This window comes from Nicotiana attenuata, unplaced genomic scaffold, assembly GCF_001879085.1.
Source record: "Nicotiana attenuata strain UT unplaced genomic scaffold, NIATTr2, whole genome shotgun sequence".
NCBI lineage: Eukaryota > Viridiplantae > Streptophyta > Magnoliopsida > Solanales > Solanaceae > Nicotiana > Nicotiana attenuata.
This window is the reverse complement of record NW_017672232.1, coordinates 143978-154337: the sequence shown is the minus strand read 5'-3', so window position 1 is coordinate 154337 and position 10360 is coordinate 143978. Positions and strand designations below refer to the sequence as shown.

The window sequence follows — 10360 nt, the reverse complement described above, 5'->3', positions numbered from 1 at the left end:
GTTCTTCAAGTTGGAATTGGCCACAGCTACATTTCTTGTTTTCTAGACACACAATGTACCGTTTCACACCATCTAACACAGTATGTATATAATCTGTTGAAGCCCTCACCTACATTTGCAGAACAAACACAAAGAAAAAATATTTACAATCATAAAAATAGAATATCTACAATATATCTACAAATTATCTACAATCTACAAGTAAACTACAATTTGCCTACAATGTAATGTTTTTGTAGATTTATCTGAAAACAATACTGCTTAACTCTTTCATTGAACGAAATTGTATTCTAATTGTAGATAAATGTAGTAAATTTGTAGACAATATCGTAAAACTATAATTCTAAGCAATTTCAAACTACACAAACCTGCACTTGTGTTATCGATGGTGATTGCCAATTCCATATTGAAATCACGTACACTTATACATAACGGATATGAACCTAAGTTTTTATTCTCCTTTTTGGTCTCCATATACACACGAACCCCCATATCATTCCTAATCTCCATTGGGGGACAATTGTCGTTCACGATGTATTTGATTTCTACAATTTTTTCTGTAGTATCAATTGATAGTTGTTCTGCAATTGTAGAAATCAGGATACTGTAGCTTGCATTCTCATCTACCAAAATGGCATCAACTTCAAAATCTCTAAATCTGCCATAGTTATCCCAATTCCCATTAAATTGTAGCATGATTGCGATTTTGGACATGATTTGTTGTTGTTGTTGATGTTTTTTTTGGATTTCTATATTGAGAGAAGAAAAGATGAAGAACAGATATATATGATCGACAATTTGAGAGAAGAAACAACGAAGAACAGAATTTATCAACTTTGCGTTGTTGAATCTCGAAAATTTGAATTCAGTTCGTTCGTCGAAGCTGTTAGTAGTTGAATCTGTTCGTATTTTTCAGAAGCTGTTCGTTCTTTTTTTTTTCCCGAGATTTGAACTGTAGTTCTAGAGAAAAATATGCAGATTTGAACTTTTCTTTCCCTTTTAAAAATTGAATTTAATGTAGAATCAATTAATCTCAAGATTCTCTCCTTATTTTTAGCGCGTTTTCTAAGGAATATTCTGCCCTTTTAATACCTAATAAACGAATGGTATAAAATTTGTAGGAAAAATGTGGACTGGACGGGTAATTTACATACTATGCACATTTTTGGTAATAAAGTTTCATATATGGTATAGGACGGAAAAAATCTCTTTAGAAATTTGGGAGTGAAGAGATAGAACTATAGCTCATGGAACCCTATAGATAAATAACAATATAGAGTATGAAATAGCTAATATTGAATTATAAAAAATGATGTAAGACGATATGAAAAATATAGGGAGCTATCATTTATTAAAATAAATAAAAAAAGAAAGAAAAATGATAAGGGCAATTTTTGTGATTTTTTTTGTCTTATGTTATATCCTTATTGCTTCAACTTAACATTTTAGCAATTTAACTTTTAATACTATATTATAATAACTTTTTCTATTTTCTTATTTCTTTCACGGCAAATGCTCTTATTGTGTAAAATAATTTGTGTTCCTTAAGAGTTTACTTATAATAATTTTAAAACAAAATTGAATTGACTTTTTTGCTGCTTTATTAATTCAAAACTTAATTATTTATTGAGATTTTATGCTTTTTTGATAGTATAGAAGATACAAATTATTTTCAAATTTTTCTCCTACTCGAGCATAATATTATTCTCTTTATCGGTTTTATGCAATATTGAAAACTATATTTAATAATTAGAACAAATATTTATTTAGGTACAAAACATCTTGCTTTAGTAGTAACAGTATATAGAAACATGTTAGAATTATAAGTTCCCTAATAAGAGGAATCAATGTAAACATATTTTTATGGAAATCACGTGAGTATATACAAGGAAAAGAAACGTAATACTCTTAATTATCTTAAATAATATCTATTTTAAAGTCCTTAATATTATGGTTTCTTACTTAATTCAATAAGGAAAAATCTAATAATCAAAATTTTAGTTTTCTTAAAAGTCCTAAATATTAGGATAATAATTAAATGACTATTTTGTCTAGTGTGAGCTCTATTTTAAAAGGGTAAAAAAGGCGAACAGCATTTCGCTAAGGGCTTTAGTGCTTTTAATATAGTATAGATAGATATAGATAGATAGATAGATATAGATATATAGATGTTTTACAAATTCAATTGAGATAAAAAATTCAACTAATATGAAATGTTGATTGTGATCTCTTTTACAAAAAATACTAATTGTAACTGAACATTTACGGTCCATTTTTTCGTAATTTGATTCTCAAAAGTAATTTCTGAAAAGATTAGTCAAACATAATTAACTTATCAAATATTGAAAAAAGCATTTCTAAAATGAATTGGTCAAGCACAAACTACTATGCTTCAAAAGTACTTTTTCAAAAAATACTTTTAAATAAAAATTATTTTTCAGAATAAGCAGTTTTTGACAGTTTGGTTAAACGGGCTCTAAAGGGACCTATAATCAGTATACATCAAAATCTACACGCTGTTAATCTACGAATGTGGAAATTCGCTCTCAGCCAAGATTGAAGTCGAGGTACAACATTCATTGGTTTCCATCCAATCAAAGTCATTAAGTACGAGATTTAATAAGTAATTAAGGGCCGTATGCAAATTAAGCAAAGTAAACACAGTACTACTTCCTCCGGTCCACAATAAGTGATCAATTTACTTTGTTATTTTGGTCCAAAATAAGTGTCAATTTATATAATCAAGAAAGAATTCAATTTGTTTTTACAAAATTACCCTTATCTACACATCCCTAAAAAGTTTTCTTATTCCTCACATTAAATAATTAATTAAGGGTAGTTTAGTCATACTAGTTATTTTCGTATAGAATTTAGTATTATCTTAATGGGCATGCTAAAAACAAATTGGTCACTTATTGTGGACCGGAGGGAATATAATAATTAAACATAAGAGTTCATCGCAAACCCAATTAAGAACCCTAAACGGCTCTAACATTAAATGGCTAACATGGAAAAAAGTTGGAAAATCTCAGTTAATTATTAGCAAATCATATTGTATCCCTGTAATCATGGAAAAAATGAAAGATCCCAATAGATTTTCAGCAAATCAAATACTCCAGTAGAATATTCCTTCAGTCTATTTTTCCGTCCACATTCATTGTTTCAAGAATTATATAAAGCCATCCACATCTCAAAACTGTCTTAATTAATCACATAACTCAGTTCCCATTATAATTGTGTCGGAGTTAACAAGAACATAGTTTTGTGTCAATGGCAGTGACCAAAGTTGAGAAATCAGAGGAGGAATGGCGAGCCATTCTATCTCCTGAGCAGTTTCGTATCCTCCGTGAGAAAGGAACTGAGTATGTTCCCTTTTCCATATCTTTCTTTCTTCATTTTTTCCTCTTTTTTTTTTTTTTTTCTTTATCTGGTGTTTTTAAGACTGTAATTAGATTGATAATTGATCTAGCATATATGTTTATGTGTTGTACGTATTTATAATATACTTTTAATGTTGGTGTTTGTGTCAATTTTCTTTCGACTTTTGCATTTGATACCTGCTAGCTCTCACCTTTACAACTAGGTAACTCTGTAACCAAGCTTATGTTGCAAAATGTGTGTATATATATATATATATATATTAAATGGTGCAATTATTAAGAAAAAAGTTAAATGGTACACTTGCACCAGGGCACCTACTATACCTCCTACCGGCATAGGTACTGAATTACTGTACCAAGGCTTGGATAGTTGGGAGCAAATATTGAAATTCTCTCTTATTTATGACTAAATATTGTTCATGAATTTCGACTTCTAGATGGGCAAATAAGCAATAACGGGGATTCAACATTCAACTGCTTATATACTATATATATATATATATATATCATTTGGTTGATTTTTTAGAGTATTTGGTTGAATATTGATTTGGTATACTATATCGTTAGATGATTTGAAGCTGTTCAATTGGAATATTGGATGGTTTGATAATATAGTTAATAAACCTAATCTCATATTTCTTTTGGAAATTGAGGAAGAGACGATTGTGCACAAATGTAAGGCTTGTTTTAAAGTCAAAAAAAGCTCAAAGACATGTTGTTTCAATCCTCAATGCAACATTGCTAGCTGGAATATTATGTGTAGATGAAGTTGCTTTACCTAGTAGACTCTTTGTCTTGAGTTGTTGTCATACTTTTATATGCAACAATGCTTAGAAATTAGTATTTCACAGGTTGAAAGGCACTGGAGAATATAACAAGTTTTTTGGAGAAGGTATCTACAATTGTGCTGGTTGTGATACACCACTCTATAAATCCACAACCAAATTTGACTCTGGCTGTGGCTGGCCTGCTTTCTTTGAGGGTCTCCCGGGCACAATAAATCGCTCCGTAAGTAGCTGCCTTCCTTTTTGCTCCTTTTATATTTTGATCAAGCATTTGATATATTTAGAAGTGAAGCATGTTTCAAATCAAATGGAATGTGAAGCATCTTTAAACTCACTCAACTTTTGAGCTTGGCATTAGTGGATCCTAAGACAAAGAGTGGTTTTTTGCTGTAATCTGAAATCAAACTCTTTTGTATATATACTTACAGCCGGATCCAGATGGGAGGAGGACTGAGATCACTTGTGCAGCATGTGGTGGACACCTTGGTCATGTTTTCAAAGGTGAAGGTTTCAAGACACCGACAGATGAACGCCACTGTGTCAATAGTGTTTCTGTCAAGTTTAATACCTCTGCTTCACTCTGAAACTCTATATTTTGTAATGGGTGAAACGCGTTCTGCTTTGCTAGACCTTAAGCACCATTGCTTATAATAATAATAACTTTTGATTATTTGGCTTTTAATGTTTCTTGAGAATGCTTTTCCATCCTCCCAACTACTTCTATGATCAAAGTATTATCTTCTCTGTGTATGAAGTTTTGAGGTTTTAGACTAAAAGTGGAAGTGCACTTGAATTTGCTCCTAGCGAAGAACAGAAAGAATCCACTTATCTGAGGGTTCCTACCTCAGATAAAAGATGAGGGTTTCACCCGTGCTCTAATGATCGAACGAATACAAAAAAATTCATACAGTCGATCTCAAATAATTTGTATTTAAGGTGCAGTTGATTTATGGAAAAGCATCAGTATATGCTGGTAAATGTAAAAAACGTATGCTGCTGATAGTTAAAATGCTGCATTTAGTTGCATAAACGGAATTGGAAAGACAATAAGTTATACACTAAAGGTTTCTTCCTTTTAGATAAAAGTACCACTTTCTGCTAGTAAATATTTAGCCTGAAATCCCATCCTCATTCTTCTCTCACCTTAAGTCTGTTAAATGCTTTCAGACAGATGGTCATTAGGGGTAAATGAGCCATGAATCTTTTTGGCACCTTAAGCAGCAAATATACAACTTATGGGCTGAATCAAATCTGTGCACGTATTTATCGTGTAATAATTGTAGTTAGCCACTTTTTACCGTGGTTAGAGTTTAACCACGATTTAAAAAGTTATTAGACTTTAGTCATTCCATTTAAATGCGGGTATGTTTTGGACAAAAGTACACCCAATGTTGGATATAATTGTTATGGAGAATAGCAGTTAATTTGAGACGTGTCAAGGACACTCCCTAAGGATATTTCATGTCAAGGACACTATCCCTAAGGATATTTCGCCCACACAATAATGAATAAAATTAGGTGTATCCCCCAGAATTCAACAAGCTCTTCCAGTTATAAAACTGGGAACAGAACTAGCAGAAAACTCAAGAAAGAAGCCCAGCATATAGAAGGAAGAAGATGATTCAGAAAGTTATGTTAGAAAGTGTGTCTTTAGCTCTTCAAAGACTTTTATATAGGTGTTGCTCCAACTGCTAGATAACGGCTAGTTAACCGCTAGTAACGGCTAGTTTGACTTTATTAATTGTAAAATAACTTACTAAATAAAAAGTAGATGTAAATAATATTTCAAAGAGAAAGTTTTCCCAAACCAAGATGGGCATTACCTTTTGAGATATTACTAATTTTCCAACAATCCCCCACATATCTCAAAAGGGATATAAAAATAAAATAGTAAATAAAGAAAGAAAGAGAGAATAATTTGCTGGGTTTCGGGTATAATGAAATTCATCTGGTGTCTTATAGACTATGAACCTGATATAGATAAAACAAGATTTAACTTACAGAATAGTTGGAAAAGTTTACAACTTCTATGAACCAAAAAATTCTTGTTGTAAGCTAGGGATCTTATCATCATATTACACCCCCACAATTTCTGGTGTTATCGCGATTTTGCGCTAATAGGCCATGCGCGCGCCTGGTTTTCATGAGTGCTCTAGAAATTTTGTCACAAATTTCATAGGACCGGCCCCACTCCACACTCATATTGGTCCATCCATCAAGTGTATTCTTCAGCACAATACACCACCTATAAAAGGCTATGGATTATTGGCTTAAGAGTTTAATAACTCAACCTCACATTCCTTGCACTCTTATACTATGTGCATATACACCATAGGAAGAGACATATTTTAATAGTGCACATTTGATCAACTAATGACTTGTTATTACCCATATGAACCTACTTCATGGGATCTCCAATCACATAGGTTGGGTTACCATCATTGTTGATACATCTCAAATTGGCAAAAGTCTAAACCCCTCGATGTTTCACTTATAAGTCAAAGAATCGGCCAAATCCTCTTTTGACTACACATAATATGTATAAATATTTCTCTCTCTAAGCAATTGCTTTATGACATTATATCTTTAAAAAGAAGTGTGTCCACTCTTCCCATTGAAAAGTTTATTTTCTTACAATGGTTATTGCACATTGGCAGTCACAATTCATCGACATAATTATTGTCGGTTTAACTCACCAAGAAGTTGCTTAATCAACCTCATTGCCAGACAATTCCTATCATAACACCCACCAAAAGGTGATCACACAACAACTAGCTAATTTTTTCTCATCTGAATCAGAGATTCAATATCATCACTGTATCCTTCTAATACAGTGGAAAATCTACATACAGAATACTAATTCATAGTATTTCTCAAATAAGACACAAAATCACCCCAAATAAAATAAAACTTGACTTCTATACAAATGCTTTTTGAAACATCTTTCAACACGTATAAGAATTTATTTTCTTTTGGTATTTTTCGTATTCAAATACCAAGATAAAATTTTCAAAACATAGAAGCAACTTTAACTTCTACCAAAATATCTCAAATTAGTAGGAAAGGGGTCATAATTCAATTATTTCTTCACCCAAATTACTAAGAGACACAAAGCAGGATTATTTTCAGAGCCAGAAATACAATATATTTTTTATCTTCCAATATAATTTTCACTATAAAAAATCTCAATTTTTTAAGGCCTCGTTATAATTTTAACAAACAATTTGTCCTTCTTAGGAACACGATATATAACTCTGGGCACCACGAACCCCCACATTTTTAAAAATTTCAGGTTCAAGAGATAATCTTTTCACAACTCATAAAGAGTTCCACCAACACATTAATTGTCACGACCTATTTTCTAAACAAGCCGGGACCGGCACTCGATCACTAAATATGACCGAGCGAACCATCTCTACTTATCAAATCTATTATAACCCCAAACTTTATATACAACAAGGCAATACTCTAACAAATACTTTTGATTAATTTAAATATTCAAATAAATCAACTCCAAAACTTTATTCGTAGTAACTACTGAATTGCTGCTAAGTTGTTATAAAAAAAAACATTTGAATCTTAACCCAACAACTATGTCTATGAAGCCTCTACTGATAAACCGACGCACTGCTCAGGACATGAGATTTCCTGGCCAGTTCTTTAAGTAACAAAGAAATAACTAAATAAAGATGACTCTAAGGAATATTCCACGAACAAAAGCGGAGCTCACCAATAGCACTGGAAGAGAAGGAAGTCCTAACTCGTTGCCTGCTCGCCTGCAAATCCGGTTCCTACGTTGTACCGCAGACCAAGGTTCCCAAAAGAGAACGTCAGTACCATCCATTGTACTCGGTGAGTCTCAACAACAGGGGCGAAACTTTAATAACATATACATTATGAGCAAAGGTTCTAAACGCATGTAAAACACAAAGCTTATAAGAATAATTCTAAATAATTGCATAATAGCAGTTTATGAATATTCTAAAAGAAATTCTTTTCTTTTTCTTTCTTATAAAAAAATAAATAAATATACTTCACTTTATACTTTGGGTGTTCCAACTATCCTGACTTAATTCTGTCCCAGTCACCGTGTGATCGGATCGAATAGGCCCAATCCACGAGGTGCCACTCGCTTCATGGTTCTCAGCGCTCATGTATCATACCTTAGCATGGCTAAATAATTTCTCAGCAACGAGACCCTCGGCTCGTGTGCTCCCTACTTTGGCACAAGTAGTTTCAGGAAGTCAATGCCTTGGTCAGGACCCTCGGCCTGGACGATGACCCCTTCTCAGAATAAAAGATACTCCCAAAAATCTTTTCTTTCTAAAACTTCTTCTTGTGACTTTCCAAGTCTAAATCCTTTATACATACTCATACCGGTATCCCTAAATGTAAGGCATGACATAAGAATGAAATAAACATTCAAAAGTATTTATAAAGGTTCTTGATCCTTCATGAATTTTCAACATGGAAATGGCATATACGAATAACATAAAAATCTGAAATTTATGCACATATATCCAAATAATCATCTAAACTTTAGCTAGAAAATAATTCTAAGCTAATAGGTACTTACTACTCCAATTAAGTACAAAGAATAACATAAAAATCTGAAATTTATGCACATATATCCAAATAATCATCTAAACTTTAGCTAGAAAATAATTCTGAGCTAATAGGTACTTACTACTCCAATTAAGTATATATTAACTCTTTTATTCAATTCATCAAACACCTTGTGTGCGTACTTTTGTGAGTTAAACCACTTTAGTAAAGGGTTATATCAACTCACCTCAAACTTCTCGAGCCAATACGTAGACTCCAGTCCAATTTATACCCGTCAAACAATTGATTCTACAACAACCAGTGCATTTAAATTAATTTTAAAATTTCACACCTAAACATGAATTATTGTTGATATAGAGGAAGAAGGAAATTAACTATTCTATTCTTACCTACTACTACTTTAGGATAATTAAGAATAGAAAATTCTATGTACCTGAGTTTAAGAATCAGTGATTTGTGAAGAACCCCATAATTTTTTTTGTGAAATTTCTACTGCCTCTCGTGCGTCTGTTTCTCCGTTTTCTGATTTCTAAGGCATAAGCCCTTTTCTTTGTTCCCTTCAGACTTTTTAACTTGAGTCACGTGACTCTTTTTGCTTAATTATTTTTTTCTTATTTTTTTTTTCTTTTGCTTGTATAAAGGCTTTAAGCCTTTGTTTACAACAACCCTTTTATGGGCTTTAGGGTAACTTTTTTTTTTTTTGAATTAACTAATAATTAGTGTTACACACTTTTTAATAATTAATAATATTAAAAAAAATTAATAATTAAATTTTATATTTAGCGTGTCTTGAAACTTTTATAGCTTTGAGGAGTGTTACATTAATCATCATCTACCCTTCCATAAAAAAAATCTGTCAAATTCTATTTGACATGAATGATTAAGTCACTCTTTCATTCTCATAGAATTAGCAAAGAATTTATACGACTTGGGTGGAATCAATCATGCTTTTATTTGTAACACTCCAAATTCAAAACTCAAATTTGTTGAAATTGAAGAATAAATTTAAACCCACTATCTTAGAGCTTTCAAGATTTTCAAAAATGGATAACAATAAAAGTCTATATTTTTGTAGGCTTAGACGCATATAAATACTATAAAAGGCGTACCTTAATTTTGTGGTGCAATTTATCCTCCATAATGCGATAATGCACAAAATTGAAACAACAACTTGATTAATATTCTGTTGCTCACAAAAATAATTTCAATAAAGAGTGGTATTCTCCATTAGACCATTGTGCAAACTTGAAGTGTAGGTTTCATTTTCAGAATTAGAACAATAACTTGGAAAACGTCAAATTTGATTCTCCATAATAATAAAAAATTTGGAAATATCCTTAAGATTGTTGGAAATAATTGTTATGGAGAATAGGAGTTAACTTGAGGTGTGTCAAGGACACTGTCCTTAAGGATATTTCTCCCACACAATAATGAATAAAATTAGACGTATCCTCAGGATTCAACAAGCTCTTCCAGTTATAAAACTGAGAACAGAACTAGCAGAAACTCAAGAAAGAAACCCAGCATATAGAAGGAAGAAGATGATTCAAAAAGTTATGTTAGAAAGTGTGTCTTTAGCTATTCAAAGATCATGTTTATATAGGTGTTGCTCCAACGGCTAGATAACGG

General features: G+C 31.9%; 1 protein-coding gene across 1 annotated transcript; it reads left to right on the top strand.

Moving 5' to 3' along the window:
* Positions 1 to 2986: 2986 nt before the first annotated feature.
* On the top strand, positions 2987 to 4847 carry LOC109212404 (peptide methionine sulfoxide reductase B5). Its single transcript, XM_019376043.1, has 3 exons — positions 2987 to 3362; positions 4232 to 4388; positions 4594 to 4847. The coding sequence occupies exons 1-3, from the start codon at positions 3271 to 3273 to the stop codon at positions 4747 to 4749; spliced, it is 405 nt and encodes a 134-aa protein (XP_019231588.1). The 5' UTR covers positions 2987 to 3270; the 3' UTR covers positions 4750 to 4847.
* Positions 4848 to 10360: the final 5513 nt, after the last annotated feature.